Raw genomic sequence first — 21,208 nt, forward strand, 5'->3', positions numbered from 1 at the left:
ATAAACAATGGAAAATGGCAGCCATTTTAAATTGTAATAGCTCAAAAATGTGTGAAATATTTAGTTAAAAACTGTTGTTGTCATTGTTATGAGTGGATTTCCAATTGAATACTGCATTTTAATGACATAAATTTACAATATTAGTGACAATTTTTGGAAAAATTGGCAGCCATTTTGAAACTGCTGGCAACCCCCCTTACGTTTGAAAAAAAAATGTTGCACATAACTTTTTTGATTTATCTATGTCTACTCTACATCATATCCAATTTTTAAAAAATATAGCAAAAAAAAAAAATGCAACCAACCAAGTTTGCTGGACTACAGTATAAGCTCTACAAATCCAATCAGCAATTCAACTAAGTAATTCATTTGACCTAATATTGCTTCCAAAATCTGAATCAACTATGTCTGTAAAGGCATGCATGCAATAGTGTACTGTAAAAATATACTGCTCTAAACTTTTATTACCAAATGGTAAATATGATGATAGACATTTGATCCTCATTTTTTTTTTATAGTTGAAACCCAATGTTTAAAAGTAGGGCCTACCGTAAACATTGGATATTATAATTTTTTCCATATAAATTAAAATAACAAAAATACACAGAAGAGAAATAACATGTTGTACAACTCCTGTATCCACAATCAATGAATAAATGAAATTAGACGTAAAAGAACATATAGAATGGTATAAGTCATAAATTATATTAGATAACAACTTTCATCATTGGTTGATTCCACTCTTCATGGTATTTTGCCCAATTCCTACGCATGCATATATTTATATTTACACTTTTGTGAAACAGTTTCCAAAATTTGTTATCGCATGCCTCCTGACACGAACCGTATACAGTGGCGGATTCAAGGGCGGCCCAGCTGGCCCGCACCTCCCTCCACCTTAAATTTTTTTAAATTGTAAAAATATTGGAGAAAAAAAAATTACATTCAAATTTAATGACTGAGTGCCATTTCTGGCCATTTGGAGGTGATGTATTGTAAATTGTTGTACTTCAGCTCCAACATGGTGGGTCTGAGGTGGTATAGAACCTCAATCTTTCAAGATCCCTCCCTCTGCCCCCTCTATTTCAAATTTTTGGATCCGTCACTTGTATGTGAATTATTTGTTTCAGAAACATTTGAGTGATAGTAGACCATTAACTACTAAGCTAAGTTTTTTAACTAGTACAGTATATTAAAATTAATAGTTGATAAAGATGACACAGAACTAGAGGCTGTATAAAGACCTACAAACAATTACACGAACATATAAAAATAAAACTCACCTGATTATCTGCGGCGACTTTAATGCGAAAGTAGGTAAATACTGTATCAAGGTAGAGAAAACTGTCTATGGCAGCATTCGAGAGGAGTTAAAAATAATACCGGTCAAGCACTCATTGATTTTTGTGACACCAATAAACCTCTTCGTTACTAATTGTGCATTCAAACATCCCGCTAGACACATTACAATATTCTCATAACAAAGGAAATGCAGCGACGGACATTTACCTATAATCAAATCAACTACATTATTTGTAACAACAGATATAGGGGATTACTTAAACAACTCAAGATCATACAGTGGGACATTGAATTATAGCAATCATAGGATTGTGATTACTAGTTTTTAACCATTCAAGGCATCGAATTATAAACAGCGTCTCAAACGACAAAACAACTTAATATTTGCATGTGAAAAACTAACAAATAGCGAAGATTCCATTAGGATTATACTGTACAAGGAAAAACTAATAGAAAGTCTCAACCAAGTACAGACAACATGTTCCTAATCAACCAAGCAAAGCAATATAAAAGAATGCATTAAAATCACCGCTGAGAATTTAATTGGCAAACAAATCGTAAAAATAAACAGAAAGTTTGATCAAGAAATACAACTTTTATCAGTGAAACAAAAAGAACTACAACTACAAATTAAAAACTGCAACGAGGCTAATAAAAAAATGGCTTTAAAAAAGGAAATAACGCGCTACATAAAATTAAAAAGCGAATGACAGACATACGAAACCAAGAAGTTCTAGAATCAACCAAACTAATGAGAGTGCTAGTAGATGTATGTTTCAAGCAGTTTGAGAAATGAATCGGAAACCATATGAAAACCCAAAGATTCTTTATGGCAACGGAAAATGGATCGCGGACATAGATAAAGTAAATGATGCAGTAGGTGAACACTTCAAACAAAAATTCCATGACGAAAATAAACTATATGTTAATCCATTTGAAGGAAACGCTAGACCACTTAAAAATGAAATCAAAGAAGAGGAGATTATTAAACAAAGTTTAAAACAACTATAACAATAACAGAGCGGCCGGCGAAGACATGATAGCAGGAGGACTTCTTAAATACGGTGCGGACATACTTGTCCCTGTTATGGTGGACATATTTAATAATGTATTTAGAGCTAGCTTAAACACCTAATATAAATAATAGGACACTAATTGTACTACATAAACCAGGTAAAGAAAAAGGACCAATCAAAAATTTAAGACCAGTCATATTGTTGAACACAATTATTGTAGGAAATGTCTATCAATAAATATCAAGAATTACATGGACAAAATCGACAACTACCTACACATCAGCCAAAGCAGATTTTGCAAAGGTAGAAGTACTAGTGACGTGTTATTTTCTTACAAATGGCTCATAGCAAAGACATTTAAATACAAGATGGAAATACATATAACAGGCATCGACTTTTCAAGTGCGTTTGATACTACCCACAGAGACGAACTTCTAGAGATTCTAAAGGAAATCTACGAAGATGAACACCGCATAGTCAGATCTCTACTTAGCCAGACAGGACTTACAGTAACGTATGTATCAAAGGTGCATCTGAGATATTCTCACTAGAATCAAACATCGGAACACCGCAAGGCGATAGTCTGAGCCCTATCCTATTTATAGTCAGTATCATTAACCGCTTTCACATTTTATGGATAAGAAAGGATCTCACTCTTCTAGTTTAAAGTAAACAATACAATGGCCAATTATAATCAGAAACAAAATTAACAAAATACTAGAAAGCAATATATCAAAGTTTTAGTGAAATACAAAAAATAATTGCTGCGAAGCAGCCAATTCATATTCTTGACAGCAATATGACCTCTGAAAGGTCATTGTTTGTCCAAAAAAAACGGCCTAAGACGACTGAAAAGCGGAGTTTCCTTCTTTCGTTCTGCCGGGTAAAATCAATATACTTTAGGCGACGTTTGTAGACTAACCTACTCGTACCAACGTCTGCATGTTGCGCTAGCCTTATCCTACTCTAGGCCTAGACTAGCTAGGATGGTATAGGCCTAGCCTTGAAGGGACGAAGGTCGCCCAATGAAAACAACGTCGCTCTTTGATAGCTAACATTGTCTATTTAACATCACAATAATTCATTATTAGACCTATAGTTGTTTTTTGAATTGTACTCCACAAATCTCAGCCGATACCTCGCACAAATCGTTAACGTCTCGTATCTATTGTCGTGACGTCATGGCTCACTGGCTCACACTTGTAATGTCTCGCACTTGTGATCAAATAACACGTTGGCTCGCACTTTGGCAACACTCTTTGGCAGTCAACTCGCCCCTAGAAAACCCGCCCTTGGAAACTTGCCCCATAAAAAAATGTACGCTTCCTAGACCATGCAGTCTTCAAAATAAAAATTGTAACCTTTGGTAATCAACTACATTTTCCACATACATAGAAATTTTTGAAACTTTATTTAAAAAAACCTAAACCATAATTCACCACTACAGACACTTTTTGACAAAAAGGAAAAATTACAACTTTGTTACCCAATGAGAAGTGTTCTAATATAGACAATGGGTCGTGTCTCATATTATTTGTTATATTTTTATTATTCATTATTTTCACTTGACTCGCATAAATAATTTGTTCGAAGAACATTTATATGCAGTTGTACTTCGCAGCACTTCACTTGCAATTTGCAATTTTTAGTAATAAATATTATAAAAAAACATTTAACAATAATTGATGTTTGATCTTTTGATAGTTTGGTGGTAATGGCAACCAAGTCGGCATGGAATATTCGTTCTTCAGAGGCAGCTAAGAATACCGTGAATCCTATCCGTATTATCGTTGATGGCATGAAACTAGAGCCAAACCCTAAAAAACATCTCATTTCTCTATCTATTGGTAATTATCCTGTTAATAAAATTTGCTATGTACAGTATTTGTGTCTACTAATATTATTGAGTATGTTGGTTCCTATTTTTTTTTCTGTCTGCTTGAATTAAGGTTTATTATGTTACAGTCTTCAGCAAAATCGTAGATGTGGTTGGATCTTTGCTATATTAAACCTAGAGATTTTAAGTCATTTTTTTTTTCTCATCATCCATCTTTAGTATCCAAATATTTGGAGATAGAATAGTTAAAATTATGCTTTCATATTAAATACTTCTTTAGTATTTTTTTTGGTTTCTGAAGACTTGGTATAAAATTAATTAGTTAGTTCTGAATTCTAACACTATTCTGTAAACCCTCTCAGATATTAGGGAGCTTCCGATTTGTGCGACGACGCGGCACTACACAGAATCACTCATGCGTGACCGTCCTACCTATCGTCCTGCATTCTCTGTATATGTAGATTTGGCCAAATTGTGTTCCAGAATCTGCTCGACGAGGTGACCTTAACGTTCTCGCATGCGCAGATGACATTTTTATGACGTCATTACGTTCTACGTCCTACCGTTATCGTGCAATCAAAAGCTCCTTTATTTACTGTAGGTACAGTATAACTTATTCTCATGCATTTTGTTTTTATATTACACTTTACAGGTGACCCGACCAAGTTTGGTAATCTTCCACTTGATCCATGTATTACTGATGCAGTACACGATGTTATAGACGTCTACAAAAATAATGGCTACTCGCCATCTGTAGGTAAGTAAACATTTTTAGGTATATAACTGAGAAATTACAAATCTTCAGGGTTATATAGAAACCTAATGGTGGGTGGTGGATATTTTCATAGTGTGTGGGTGATTACACTACAGAGTCACTGGATTTTAAGAATGGGAAACAGGGCTAATAAATGTGGGTGGAAGGCCATGAAATTTGCATTAGACTTGGGGGCCCCGTCGACCTCTCTACTCACCATAATGTACAGTAATTGTGTTTGTGTGACAAGCAGAATATATCTATAGCCTGCAAGCAACTCTACTCCCTTACTCTACTCTAAGACTTAAGACTCCTCTGGAGAAAACACCCTCACATCACCTTATAGGAAGAACGGCTTGCAAATCCACCTCAGAATTTTGCAATGGAAATAATCCTGATGGACACCGTCCTGGAGCCGATAACAACTGGGCCGCAAGGAAGTGTCGCAAAAGACTTAGAACTGGTGGTAGGTCTCTCCAAAGTCACGTAAATGGGGATATTTTACCAACCCAATCATCTGTGACAGTGGAAATGAGCCTCAGACCATGCAACATCTCTTGCAGTGAGGCATACTTGAGGATGCCTGAACCCTCGCCAGTCAGAACCATAAGGCAAAGAAGTGTGTCCAGCTATTACTAGGTAACATTTAGTGGTGTGCTTGGACTCGATAGAAGAAGAAATCTACTCCCCACAGGTCATTCCTAATTCGGTAGACACGTTTAGCATCAATTTACATTCCACATTCTTTTAAACAAAATGTACTGGTGTTTTTACAATAATGTAAAAGAGTTGTGATGGCTCTTCTCATTGCTCAAATCAGTTCACTGTCCTTGTAAATATATTATTAGAAAACATCTACCTGTAAACCCAATTATTCATCCAGGTGTAAAGTATTATATAGCTTTGGTTAACTTTTAGTTTAGATAATAATATAAAATGATAATGATAGTTTTAACTAAAGAGAGTTCCCACTCCCGTATTGAGGAGAAAAAAAACTATTCTTCGGGAAGGAAAATCGCAATTTGTCGGGAAGAAAAAACAAAGAAAAAACAATTTGTATGGAAATAAATTTCTATGTAATTTCTAAAGTAAAACTAAAATAGTTTAAGCCTTCCAAATCTCTAAATTGTTGGAGAATTTGGAAGGGTTCTGAGATGCCCCTGGCCCTGTCTGTCATATGCTCCCATCTGAAAAATCAACTTTACTCACAGGGAAGATGGCTTGCTTTACATTTTAAAATGTCTGGGTCTGTACCATGGTACTTAGTCAAATTACTGGTAGTAGTCTTATTTTTTATGTCCCAAAGTAAATAATGATTTTTTAAATTTTGTATCTCAGTGATAAAACATCCTGAACAAGGTTTGTTGTGTCTGTGTTAATAATATGGAGTCGGAATATTTGCCTGAAATTTAAGGTCACATGGTTATTACAACGCTTATATTACAAAAATTTTATAATTTTCAATGTTAGTGGTTGAAGAGTACTGTATTTGTGTTAATAATGTAGTGAAACACAAGTATAGAAAAAAAAATATGGAAAGATAAATGGCAACTAATAAAGAAACAATCTTTTAGTCCCAAAGTACAGTAAATGATTTGTTTATTTTGTATCTTAACGATAAACATAACAAGAGGTTTGTTGTGTCTGTGTTTATAGAGTTGGAATATTTGCCTGAAATTTTAAAGTCACGTTGGATTGTTACAATGCTTTAAACTGGTTTCAGCTTAACCTTGCACTTCAATCTTGCTATCTTAGAGTAACGTCACGTTAGAAATATTTTCTGATACTGAGAACAGGCATTGATGAGAACACAAATGATTACATCACAAAGGTTTGTACTTTTCAACAGCCATGCATACGAAATTAACCAAATTTTTACCTATTAAAGCCAGTGATGTGCATAAAATGAGCTAAATTGACCTTTAATCGCTATAATGTGTCTACAGTTATAGTGGCCATAATAGTTAATATTTTGTACCAGTATAAATGCTTGCCTACCATCTGATTTTCAGTTAAAATATTTATTCTATTCAAGAATAGCCACACAGTACAGTATAGGCATTGCATTAAAAACATATGTTTCTGATATCATTGCAGTTGCAGAAACTGTTTGAAGAGGTGATCTAATATTTTTGGTTATAATATAAAAGTGTATAGTATATATTTTGCAATGCAGGTTTAGCTGCTCAACTTAGACCAGCAATAAACATTTTTAATATATGCTAAATTTTAAGATGATAATTTATTATTGATAATTTTTATTATTGATAAATTAAAGGGGCTCAAGCTCGATTAGCTTTGGCTATTTTTCTTGGATCCTATTGCATGCTATTGTACCTGTATTCTTTTTGTTCTTTTGTATGCAATAAAGAGAAATAAAGAATTTATTTGAATGATCATTGGCAATAACCTAGGCTTAAAATTACTGAGTTTGTGAATTTTTGTGTTTCATATAGTGTTTGTGTCATTCCATGCCAACTCAACACAGGGGTTTAGCCAGAAATATGAAAAAGGCCTTTCAAAATGGAAGCCAGTGGGTGTGGCCCTGAGTCGATGTTCAGGCCATGCCCATTGGCTCAGTCATGTATTAATTAGCATGGAGGTATAAAAATATTTTTATACCTCCATGATTATAACCAGAGTGTTATGAACACCAACAATATTTTGTCGGGGAAGCGAATCTCAAGTATTGTATTTGCAGAGCCTCGTGCATGCGTTGTAGGCAACTCAGAACCGTTACAGATTTGGGAATCCCCACCGAATACTGGTATAAATACAATGTACATTCAATCAATAAAGGTTGTTTAGAGAGTTCATTGATCATGGTTCTCTTCTTTTTTTTTTTTTGTGAAATATATTCAATAGAAAATTTACCTCATGTTACAAATGCTCAATTTTGAGTACTGTACTCATTTGATTTTTACAAGAACAGGAGTGGATCCAAGGGGAAGGCCATTGGAGCTAGACCCCCTTTCTCCCCAAATAGAAAAGAAATGAATGGAAAACGATCGGGGAGTCACGGTATTCAAAAACACTAATTTTGATTTAAAGTCCATATACTGTACTGTCTATGGTCAAGCATTTCTTAAACAAAAATTTCAACACCACACCCACTTTGTACTCTATAAAAAGCAATTTGTAATGAATTTCTGTGAAGCATTTAAAAGTAAAGCAATTTGTCGTGAATTTCTATCAAGCATTGTAAAAAGCAGGCCTGAGATGTAGTTAGCCACCATGTAAGCTACCTTAGCATTTCGCACCATCAATTTGTATCACTGTATATAAACACTATTTAAATAGCCATCATAACCTTCACACTCAAAAAATACCTAATTATATGGATCATTTAATTTCCCTGACAGGAAAGTGAACTTCTAAGTTATGAATGTACCTTCAAAAGTGCACTCACAATGGACTTTTCCAAGTGTCAATCAACCATAATTGACCAATTAGAACAGGGCCAGAGATATGCGCGTACTACGTATTTTGCGTATGTTTTTACACTGTCGTTTTGTGGGACATACAGTATGCAACAATATCCAAGCAGCGGACTCAGCGGAAAGGTCCAATTACCTATTCTGCTCCATTTTCTCGCAATTGGTGTGTGGGTGTTACAATAAATACTGTATTGGACAAATTAATTTACTGTATTGTACTGTAGGTCATTTAATTCTACTACAGCAAAAGCGTAGTATGTTTTATAAATTTGAATATTGGAGGTTTAATAGAGTATTTGTGTTTACTGTAGTGCTATAAACAATATAAATACAAGTAGAGAAAAACAAAATATGTGAAGATAAACAACACTATTAAATTTAATTTTCACCTATCGAATCAGCATTTATACTGCATGATTATAGTTGTAGTTTATTATTTATTTACTGGTTTTGCTCACATGCAACCAGGAAATCTATTGGAAGAGACAAAGAAAAAGTCCCCCAAAACCCTATGTTTATGTAGTTTAACACAATAGTTGGTTGTCACGGAACAAGACTAAAAGTACATGAAATAATAATAGAATAATAATAATAATAATATCCTCTTTTGCATTTTTGGGATCCTCAATGACTATCAACACTTGAGATCACCAGATTCAGATAATACACTGTAGATATTTTTTTTTTTTTTTGGCAGGGAATGAAGAAGCTCGGGCAGCTGTTGCAAAATATTACAGTACAGATACTTCCCCTTTAACCTCTAAGGCTGTCTCTTATACACATCTAGATGTGTATAAGAGACAGATTTTGAGTATGTTTTTACACTGTCGTTTTGTGGGACATACAGTATGCAACAATATCCAAGCAGCGGACTCAGCGGAAAGGTCCAATTACCTATTCTGCTCCATTTTCTCGCAATTGGTGTGTGGGTGTTACAATAAATACTGTATTGGACAAATTAATTTACTGTATTGTACTGTAGGTCATTTAATTCTACTACAGCAAAAGCGTAGTATGTTTTATAAATTTGAATATTGGAGGTTTAATAGAGTATTTGTGTTTACTGTAGTGCTATAAACAATATAAATACAAGTAGAGAAAAACAAAATATGTGAAGATAAACAACACTATTAAATTTAATTTTCACTTATCGAATCAGCATTTAAATTGCATGATTATAGTTGTAGTTTATTATTTATTTACTAGTTTTGCTTTCACATGCAACCAGGAAATCATGTGGTCTATTGGAAGAGACAAAGAAAAAGTCCCCCAAAACCCTATGTTTATGTAGTTTAACACAATAGTTGGTTGTCACGGAACAAGACTAAAAGTACATGAAATAATAATAGAATAATAATAATAATAATATCCTCTTTTGCATTTTTGGGATCCTCAATGACTATCAACACTTGAGATCACCAGATTCAGATAATACACTGTAGATATTTTTTTTTTTTTTGGCAGGGAATGAAGAAGCTCGGGCAGCTGTTGCAAAATATTACAGTACAGATACTTCACCTTTAACCTCTAAGGTTAGTCGCTGTGTTCATAATAAAATTATGTTCTTATCTACGGTACACATTTTACATGGAATCTATGGAATGTAACATTGCAAGGGTCTCTGTTTGGATAATACAGTGTTCATACCATACATTACAACAATAATAATTTAATATCATTAATTGGTTCTAGAGGTAACCATATAATAACCTAACCTGCATTTAAACTAAACGTTTTGCATGTATTAAGTTAAATTACAACATTGTAATTTATTTGTATGGAAATCAAGAAAAATTTAGTAATTAATTATTAAATCATTTATTGTTTAAATGCAAATTGCTGAGCAAGAACATCATATTAGTATCTGTACTGTCTGTGATCTGCATATTAGCTGTTATCTGAAATAGCTTTGACAGCTTAACCAAGGAGATTTTCCTGAGGTATCTACCTGCTTATTTCACTACACACATTTTAATTATATTTTGAACTGCTGGGTACCATCACATTTTACTCTTTAGTGTGATTTTATGTAAGATCACCAGACGTTCTGTACAGTTTCTACCATTAGAAATAATATTGATTGAAGAAATTGCATGAAAACCAAGACTGTATATTAAAATGCTGTCATCTAATGCTAATAAAACATAAATTATGGAATAATTTTTATAATTCAAAAAGTAAATTAGCTTTAAGCTTTTTAACATGGTTATTCTAGCTTTAAGCTTTTTAATATGGTTATTTTTTTTTTTTTTTGTGGCAGGTTATATTTCATAAATTATTAATTTTTGTCATCAATATTATATTATAATCCTTTAATATATATATTTTTTTAAAAATATATTTTTAGCCCCATTTACCTAATAAACAATACATAAATTGGAGAATTGGTCAATGTTCGTTAGTTTTCCAAGTGTAAAGTTTCTATCTTTGTAAGATAAATTATTTTTTAATTGAAAAAAAATTGCCTTAAGCATCCAGTGGCGGATTCAACGGGCCCCAAGGCGCTCCTAATTTTTTCCAAATTATATTTAAAAAAATGTTAAATATATGTAATTCTAATATAATTTACGTCTGAGAGTGCTATTTCCGGAAATCTAGAAGTGCCGTAACCATAAATTTTTGTATCTTAGCCCGTACTATGGGGCTGAGGTGTCTCGACACTTTATCTGTGAAAATCCCTCCCTGGGCTCACTCTATTTCAAATTTCTGGAATCGCAGTTGACATCCTCCGACATTGTTAAGTATGCTTGCAAATATGAATTGATATAATTTTAAACATTTGTATACTTTTATTTTTAGGATGTGATTTTAACAAGTGGTTGCTCAGGAGCAATAAACATCGCCATCACGGTGTTATGTAACCCGGGCGACAACATCCTCATCCCTCGTCCTGGTTTTTTGTTGTACCGCACTGTAGGCGGCAACATCGACATCGAAACCAGGAGTTATAGGCTGTTGGTGAGTAATATTCACTTAGTTGAAAGGTCATGATTATATGTACTGGTACTCAGTATTAGGTAGTTATGATTTCAATGATGTGTAGGACAGATCTGCCGGCTTTTTACTGTCCTGAATTTTGTGTACAATATACAATTGACTAGAACCATGTTTTATAATTCAAACAAAGATGAGAGCTAAAATTATTACATGTGACGTTGCTATGTCTTAAATTTACCATTGTTGAGCCATCAAAAACTCATATGTATATTGGCACAACAAGACACTTTATTTTCTATTAACTATATCTTTTTAGTTGTAAGTCTATTGTTAATTGTAGATTCTAATTCGATTCTATATTATGTCATGATGAAAAAAAAAAGAAACAAGGACACCAGATCTCAGCCTACAAAATAGCTCAATGATAAGCATGGAAATGGTACAGTAATGGAGGGTCTTGGGCAGTTATAATCCTGATAGATGCAATATATTTTTTTCTTATAATCCTAGTCACAATCATCACCATCATCATCGTCATATACTATTATTATTTTCATCACCATCATCATCAATATTATCATCATTTTCATCATCATCACCAGCATCGTCATATTGTCATCATCATCATCATCATCATCATCATCATCATCATCATCATCATCATCATCATTACCACCATCGCCATCGTCATCGTCACCGTCATCGTCATCGTCACCATACTCATCATCATAATCATCATCATCATCACCACAACTCACCATTGTTATAACCATTATTAATACCACTACCATCATCATCATCATTATCATCATCATCACCACCTTCTTCTTCTTCTCATTGCATAATCCCCAAAGGGGCAAGCAACAACTGTACAGACTCTCAAATTCAGAAGATAGATAAATATAAATAGCATAAGAAAAATTATTTCACCACCTTCATCATAATTTTCATTATCATGGATAGGTTTGGATTTTCTGGAATGTGTTTTTGCAAGCTGTTTATAACTGTTACTGTATTTCTGAAATTGTTTTGAAATGTTATTAATATTATTTGCAAATTTCTTTCTATTTGGACACCATGAAGCCTGAGAAGAATTGGGAGGTTGATCTGAGCCATTTGGAGGAGCTAATAGATGATAAAACCAGATGTATCGTCGTTATAAATCCGTCAAATCCTTGTGGATCAGTCTATGATAAGGAGCATCTCATTCAGATTGGCAAAGGTAAGAGTAACAGCTTTTTGTATTATAAAAAGACAGTCAATGAAGTTGATGAGAAACCAAGTGGAAATGACAAAAGTATAAATCATTTTTTTTCTGTTTGAAAAGGACCATATTTTGTATATCTTTTTTAGCTACCGTATGTTCTCACTATAAGACAGCCCTTGAGTTTGAGAAGATTTTTGAACAATTTTTGTATGTCGGGCGTATAAGATGGGATCGTCAGGTGCAGGGAGTTAGTTCCTGGCTTTATACAGAAATTCTAAAACTTAAACGTGTAGAGACGTTCTACTGATTATGTGATTCTTTTTTTTTATGTAGTTGCAACCAAGCATCACCTGCCAATCTTGGCAGATGAAATCTATGCTGGTATGGTGTTTCAGGGTGAAGAATCTCCTTGCATGGCTGACATCACAGATGTGCCAATACTTAGCTGCGGTGGTACAGCCAAAAGGTATGTCAAAAATACCTCAGTCATTGTGAACATTTTTGCTGTTAAATTTGTCCAGTTCGCAGTGCAGGGGCAGAACGAGAATTTTTCAATTTGTATTTGTCAACTGTACTTTTACTGGTAAAATTGAAATAACAGTAATAATTTCTTTTCCCTGGACACTAAACAAAATACAGACCCTGCAAACTACAGGTCTAGCGCATAGAGGCTTGCATTGTGCACTCTATAAATCCATACTTCACATTTTATGACAATATTATTTCAATGACAGGCCTAGAGTAGCCTGCCCTCAGCTTACTGACAACACTGTGGGAGTGTGTGGTGCAGCGTGTAAGGTGTTGGACTTCTGATCGTGAGATCAGGAATTTGAGAATGATGCTCATTGCATTGCCTGTGTCCTTGGGCAAGGCACTTTACTTATGTTTGCCCCTATTCACCCAGGAATATAAATGGGGGAGGGATCATGCTGTTAACCTGCTCATCAGTGACCCTGCTACGAATGTTTCCAGTAAATTAATAACAGCAACTAGAATCACGATACACGATTATTTACTATTAAAAAGGAAGCTACATTGAAACCCAACATTGTAGCTCCTGTGATTCATACGAACAAACGAGCTGACAACACCGAAGCAAATGAAATATTATTTATTGTGTATTGCACATTGTTAGACCCATCCATCAAACAAAAATAGTGAATACCATAAAACAAAACCAGTTTTGGATTCTATAGCATTCACTATACATCAGAAACGGAGGAAACTTTTAGCAGATTAATTCTATTTTTGTTTTTCCTTTTTTAGGTTTCTTGCCCCAGGATGGCGAATCGGATGGCTTCTTATACACGATAGGCACAACGCATTCCAGAGTGAGGTTGGTGTATAATATACAGTATATGAGTATAAAAATGACAAAACTATTAAAATGCAATATTCTTTTTTTTAGTAATATATTTAAAAAAAATGTGTTTCCAATTAATTTTAACTTTTAACAAGATTTATAATATGACATACTGTATAATAACAAAAAAATAGTTTTTTGTTTTCAGTTGTCATTGTTTGTGTTTATGACATTAGCAGATCTTACCAAAATCAAGACATTCTTTGAAATAGTTTTAATTATTTAAATATGCATTTTTGTTGATTACTACTCTGACAGTTGTACTATTATGAATCATTATGTAATAATAATTGGTAAATGAATATTATGCTCTACCCACACTATCAAATTATAAGTGACAAATTTATGTTGGGTGCCTAAATATGGGCATGATGATGTCATATTACACCCAAATATGGGCTTATCCCATTTGTATTTGTCACATAAAATTTGAGCTGTGAGGGCAATAATGAATTGAATCATTATTTTGATATAAAGATAAATAAAATATATTAATCTATTTGCTTTGATTTTAAAACATTTTTGCAAGTTTATTAAGCATACATGGCAGTATAATATATTTTTAAATTAGGTTTTTATCTTTGTTCTGTTTCTGATGACTACAATATGCAGTGGCAAATTCAAGGTTGGCCCAGTCGCTCGGCCCCTGAAATTGTCAAAATCACAAAAAAAAAAGGGAGAAAAAAATGAAAATTATATTTATATTTGAGTGTGCCATTTCTGGACATCTAGAGGTGCCATAAGGCCTAAAAAAAATTGTTATGTTAGCGTAACCCGACAGACCCTAAAAATTCAGCCGACCCTAAACATTTTTTTTAAAATTTGCGATACAAGTTTATAAAATTTAACAACATAAAAAAACAATGCAAAAATTTGCTAATTATAATATGTTAAAAATACATAGGCCTATAATTTTCTCCCTGGCGAATTGTGGTTTTCCACCCCAACGTGGGTGGGGGAGTGCCCAGGCCCCCAATGTGTCCCCAGCTTCCTCTGGGAGGGGAATTATTGATGTTCGAATAACCAGCAACAAACGAAGGAACAGCAAAATAGCAGGAGGCCTGGGGATACCCTGCACATTAACTTGTTCCTCTACAAATAAGGAACTTATTGACCATTTAAAGCAGCTTGTTTAGGTAATTTTTGATTTTACAATTCACCTCTAGTAAAAATTCAACCTCTAATATACGCCCCCCCCCCCCTTGAAAAAATGCAACGCCCCTGGGGCGTTTATTAGAGACAATACGGTACCTACCTTATTTTTGGGGCCTGTTATGTCAACGTAACATTTTTTTAAGCCTAATCATAAATTTTCTTGCCTCGGCTCCAACCATGGTGGGGCTGAGGTGGTGTAGACCCCTCATCTGTGAAAGTCCCTCCCTTTTCTCCCCCCCCTCTATTACTGCATCTGCCCTCATATGTTTTATTTTCAATGTGTATTAATTTTTTTTACATTTTAAACAATGTTTCTTCATTTTTAGGTGCGTGAAGGTCTTTTTCACCTTACCACTAAACTTCTTGGACCATGCTCTATCATGGAGGCAGCATTACCTGGTGTGCTCAAGAACACACCAAAACACTTTTTTGACAAAACTTTGAAAATTTTGAAGGTGAGAGCATCTTCAGAATTGATTTCTTATTCATTACTTCCACCAATGAGGTTATAATGTATTTACTGCTGTCTTTCTGTCTGTCTGTTAGCATGATTACGCAAAAAACTAATGAATTGATCATAAAATTTAGTGGAATGGTACATAATAATCAAAGAAAGAAACTATTCAATTTTTGGGAAAAAAGGTCAAAGTACACAGTCAAGGTCACGGAAATTTGATTTTTACCCTCAAGCATGAAAGAAAATATTGGAATCGCCTCTGGCAGTACTCAAGAAAACAATGTGCCTGAATACGATGGGCGATTCCATTATTGCATTGAGGGTATGCTGCAGTTTCACCTATCATACTAATACTATGTATTGTTGGTGCTGTATTCAGGCACAGGGCAGAGGTGCACTTTATGGAGTGACTGCTCTAGCTATTTTTATGTCCTACCATTTATAAGAATAAAAATGACAACCATATCATCGTCCCTATTATTCTAATTAAATGACCTGTGATTATAAGTCATCTTTTTTATTGTCTTCAGTTGTTATTATCCTATTTTTTAAAATCATTGTTCATCATAATCATCATCGTCGATCATTGACCATCATCATCATCTTCAGTATGGCGAGACTTTCTTTAATCCTTGTTTCGCGTATTTATTTTTTTGAAGATCATCAGAGGAGGGTGGAATAAAAATAAAAACTTTATGCTCAGTTTTAATATTAGGGCTACTTTTTACAGATGATCGGTGCTGGGCCACAAAAAACAGGGTGTTTTCTAGCCAAAGATTGTTGGCGGGCCACACACATAGGGATTGTAATTCATTTTATCGGGCCGCAAAAAAATCACTAGCAGGCCCCATGTAGCCCTGCAGACTGCACCTAATACAGCAATTTATCTTTTTAGTACTATTTAAGTATCAGTTTGTATCGCACCAATGTCGATGGAGCAATAAAGAAAGTTACCACATAACAAGTCCCCATTGAAAAGTTTGAACATAGGCAATTACTCATAGTTACCAACTTCAGAGATTTGAAATGCGTGACTATACCAGTTGAATTGGGGGTGGGAGACTGCAAGGGCCCTGCTGGGGTCATGGGGTGGATCCCCGGTGGGGTCCCAGGCTTTTGCGCTCCGAAGATCTGTGCATTTTTAACCTTTATCACTTTAAAATGTGTAACCCTCCCACACTATGCCAGATGGTTGGTAACTATGATTACTTCAAACAATCATGCAATCATTATGATTATGCACATTATTAGAATTAATGATTTAGGGCAGCAAACATACTTATCTCACCACTGGCCACAAAAAACAGGGTGTTTTCTAGCCAAAGATTGTTGGCGGGCCACACACATAGGGATTGTAATTCATTTTATCGGGCCGCAAAAAAATCACTAGCAGGCCCCATGTAGCCCTGCAGACTGCACCTAATACAGCAATTTATCTTTTTAGTACTATTTAAGTATCAGTTTGTATCGCACCAATGTCGATGGAGCAATAAAGAAAGTTACCACATAACAAGTCCCCATTGAAAAGTTTGAACATAGGCAATTACTCATAGTTACCAACTTCAGAGATTTGAAATGCGTGACTATACCAGTTGGATTGGGGGTGGGGTGGGAGACTGCAAGGGCCCCACTGGGGTCAAGGGGTGGATCCCCGGTGGGGTCCCAGGCTTTTGCGCTCCGAAGATCTGTGCATTTTTAACCTGTTTTAAAACGATTTCAAGGAGTGTTTGTTGACAATACCGAGACATAAACAAAAATATTTTAATTTAAATCACGTATAATTTTAGTTTTCTCTTAGAATTGATTCTCAAATGAGAAAAACAAAAGCTCCCTAATGACTCTAGTTAGTGCATGACTGTTTTTATATTTTTAATAAAACCAATTCTCAAAATTTAAATACATTTACCCCTGATTCTATGATAATTCATGCTAAATTAATGCGTGACAAATTGTGTGCTTCATCCAAAATCACTTTAAAATGTGTAACCCTCCCGCACTATGCCAGATGGTTGGTAACTATGATTACTTCAAACAATCATGCAATCATTATGATTATGCACATTATTAGAATTAATGATTTAGGGCAGCAAACATATTTATCTCAACATTCGTAGATATTGCTCAACCACGCTGACTTTTTATACCTCCTTGCTTACACTTTCTTTTTTCGTTTTTTTTTTTTTTTAATGCAGCAAAATGCAGATGCATTGTATTCAGGCTTCATAAAAATTCCAGGTATTACTCCAATAATGCCTAAAGGTGCAATGTATATGATGGTAAGTTTTACTTTCATTATGTATTTATCCGAGCTTTCATGATCTTGGAAACCTAGCAAAATGTCAAAATTTGTTTTTTTTTTATTGGTCAATAAATTTGGTTTTACCGTACTCTGAATATCTGTTTCAAATCTAATGAATTTGTGGCTCAGTCGTTAGAAAAATATATTTCCAATATCAAGGTTGGGTCCATTGCAAGATTCTAAGAATTTTCAAAATTCTAGGATCAAGCATATAGTCGAAGCTATCTTGGTACCACAGCCATAACAATGTCTTACCTTATTCCCACAATGATGGGGCTGTTGTCTGGACCTTTTTTTTTTCTTTTTATGAAAGTCTCTCCCTTGGCGCTCCCTGTATTTAAAATTTTTACTGCCTCTCTCTACCCAGAAGTCAAATGTTGTAACTATACTAGGTTAGGTGGTAAGGTAGTAGGTGTGTGTAATGCATGGCTTCATTGAAACACTTCAAGAGTTTGAAAAGATTTAACTTTGAAACTGATTCCTGTGAATTTTAACTTGAAGTTCAGTGGATGATACTCAAAGATTTGACTGGAGGTCAAATCAGTCAAAGAAAAGGAGGACTCTAGGACTTTTTGCAATGGATTCCATTTTCAAAATTTTTATATTACATCACTTTGTTCTTGGAGTCACATATTGATACATTATTGTAGAATTGAATGTTTCAAACTGGATCGTAATAATTTATGTTTATTATTCTACCAATTTTCTGATTTTCCTTGTGTGACTAATTACGAGTGAGGGATATCAAAATTATGAATCAATCAATTAAATGAGTCAAATAATTATTAACTATAAATATTGTTTTTTTAGATAGCAGTTTATCAACTTAATTATTTAATATAATAAGAATAATGGTCGAGCGCATATTGTAACGGTAAAGGTAGGAGAATAACCCATAAATTGCAGCGTCATTGTGCTGAATTGCGTATGGGCGTGGTGCATGACTACCTAGCAGCCGTAAAGGGGCGCTTCTTGATAGATATATGTTCACATCATTCCACAATGACAGGGGCTGAAATGAACCATAACATCGGGGTAGCCCCCTACTCTTCGGAAAGATGCAATGGGTTCTTTAAAGTGCACACGAGCCAGATGTATACAAGTCCTTATCCGAGAAGACTCGGTTCTACCAACCGAACCATGGGCGAGGAGCGGCTGGAACCAGCGCTGATGTTGAGGCTGCAGCTAGCGCCACCCCTGCCTCGGCCACTCGACTCGCCTCAGAGACCTTGTAGAGACCTCTATGTGATTAACATTATTACCCCCGGTCATTGAATCAAGCACATATGGAATATATACTCAGGTCCCTGGGGGGAATTCCATATTGCTGCAGCTGTAATCAGTGCGTTTTTGTGTTTGAACCCCCTTGTACTTCTGGGCAGAGAGCGACAACAGTAGGTAAAGTGCCTTTTGTCTAAGTGCACAAGTAAAATACACAGTGAGAAATTGAACCTCAAGGTTGAGAAACAAATTTCTACTGCAAAAACCAATCCATTGCTTTTCAATATTACTGTTTCTAACCAACCAATGTTTAATTTTCTATTTTTGATATTCTGTATAATATTGATTTGACTGGAACATTGTAAAATGTATAAAAACATGAAAAGTGATGTATTGATTATTGTAAACTTTAAATTATAATTAATTGCTGTTTTCCTGTTTACAGAGTAGTATTGAGGTGGAGCACATGCCAAATATCAAGGATGACATGGATTTTGTGCAGAAATTGATGGCACATCTAGATGTGTATAAGAGACAGCACACATAGGGATTGTAATTCATTTTATCGGGCCGCAAAAAAATCACTAGCAGGCCCCATGTAGCCCTGCAGACTGCACCTAATACAGCAATTTATCTTTTTAGTACTATTTAAGTATCAGTTTGTATCGCACCAATGTCGATGGAGCAATAAAGAAAGTTACCACAGAACAAGTCCCCATTGAAAAGTTTGAACATAGGCAATTACTCATAGTTACCAACTTCAGAGATTTGAAATGCGTGACTATACCAGTTGAATTGGGGGTGGGAGACTGCAAGGGCCCTGCTGGGGTCATGGGGTGGATCCCGTAATATGATATGGGACTTGTGGCAAGTCTAATCTTAACACTAAGCAGTGTCTTGGCATTCAGAGTTGAAGTCCTCTTAATGTAAAATCAAACGTCAGTCCTAATTAACAAACAGAATAATAGTGCATCTACTTATTACTATTATAATTATTACTGTTATTATTTATATTTCTTACTATATTAGTATTATTCTCTTTTTTTTTCATTTATTTAAACATAGGAATATCATTATTATTACTATTTATTATTATTGTTATTTGATAATAATGATAGTAATTAGATATTAATACTTTACTAAGAACACCTAATTATTATTAGTTATTATTTTTATGACTATCAATGCAAATGAAAAATGCAAAAACATTGTTGACATCGTATTGGGTTTACCATTGTATTATATCTTATATATGATATTTATCTTGTAGTCCAGATGTAAAAGATTTATATGTGTAGATTTGAAGTTCATATTGTATTTGACATGGAATTTGGTATCTTCTTTTTAGTACAAGACAGATACTCAGCAATTAGAATGTTGCTTAAAAGTATGTTTCCTATTTTAAAGATACCATTTTAGTATTAATGTGTATTGTCCCATGAAAAATCGCAGAAAAAAAGCAGTGAAAATATTTTTAATTTATGCCTGTGTTCGACTAGTTGTTTTTCGTTAAACCATGGCCACCTGCGCAGTGGCAAAATCCTACATAACAAAGACAACCAGTTGAATAGAAAACTGGTAAATACTCAAAAAAAGAGGAAAAAATGGCTGCATAGTTACCATGATACACGCTGCCTAATCAAGGTTGGTTTGGCTTGAGGCAGTATGGGTTTTTTCGTAAAAAAAAAAATGTTTTCATCCAATTTTTTAATTCTGTTACCCTACAATTATTTTTTGACTTCATGTGGGTAAATATTATAATTTTATTTTCTAAAATTTCAATAAACTAAATTATATTAACGTAAAATGTAAAAAATATGATATTAATAATCATAACTCTAAATCTAATGACTGTTGTTCATAGTCCAGTAATGATTATCATTTTAGTAGTACTAGTTTTCCGAATAGTAAAACTACTCACTGGTTAAACCCAGTTCTAGCGCATCATAGAGCATTTATACCTCAATGTTAATCTAATATTATGAACAGTAAATTGATAAACAGTAGCAATCAACATTGAATTATAATAGTTTAGAAAATGAGCCATTGTAATTAAAATACTTTACTTAATAGATAAAAAAAAGGCAAAATTTATAGTGTAATAGTAACCTACGTGGCTTAGGGTGTCATAGCAGGCATGTAACTCTGCGGGTGGTAGGTTCTATTCCTGTTGAACTACTTGCCTTTCTGAGAAGGGTTTTGACATTTCCAGGGTGACATCAT

The 21,208-nt window shown here is 34.3% G+C and overlaps 1 protein-coding gene across 1 annotated transcript in view; it reads left to right on the forward strand.

Moving 5' to 3' along the window:
* The window catches only part of LOC117106895 (tyrosine aminotransferase-like), a 23,803-nt gene extending 4,271 nt beyond the window's left edge, over nucleotides 1–19,532 (forward strand). Inside the window, exons 2-11 of the mRNA XM_033248412.1 lie at nucleotides 4,023–4,165; nucleotides 4,808–4,912; nucleotides 9,811–9,878; nucleotides 11,146–11,304; nucleotides 12,367–12,505; nucleotides 12,824–12,956; nucleotides 13,757–13,826; nucleotides 15,335–15,463; nucleotides 17,658–17,741; nucleotides 19,431–19,532. Coding sequence (XP_033104303.1) covers nucleotides 4,033–4,165; nucleotides 4,808–4,912; nucleotides 9,811–9,878; nucleotides 11,146–11,304; nucleotides 12,367–12,505; nucleotides 12,824–12,956; nucleotides 13,757–13,826; nucleotides 15,335–15,463; nucleotides 17,658–17,741; nucleotides 19,431–19,532 — 1,122 coding nt within the window. The 5' untranslated portion in view covers nucleotides 4,023–4,032. The remainder of the gene's footprint in view (nucleotides 1–4,022; nucleotides 4,166–4,807; nucleotides 4,913–9,810; nucleotides 9,879–11,145; nucleotides 11,305–12,366; nucleotides 12,506–12,823; nucleotides 12,957–13,756; nucleotides 13,827–15,334; nucleotides 15,464–17,657; nucleotides 17,742–19,430) is intronic.
* Nucleotides 19,533–21,208: the final 1,676 nt, after the last annotated feature.

Source organism: Anneissia japonica, unplaced genomic scaffold (genome assembly GCF_011630105.1).
Source record: "Anneissia japonica isolate Jap-2015-1 unplaced genomic scaffold, ASM1163010v1 scaffold1165_len1893470_cov193, whole genome shotgun sequence".
In the NCBI taxonomy this organism is placed as follows: Eukaryota; Metazoa; Echinodermata; class Crinoidea; order Comatulida; family Comatulidae; genus Anneissia; species Anneissia japonica.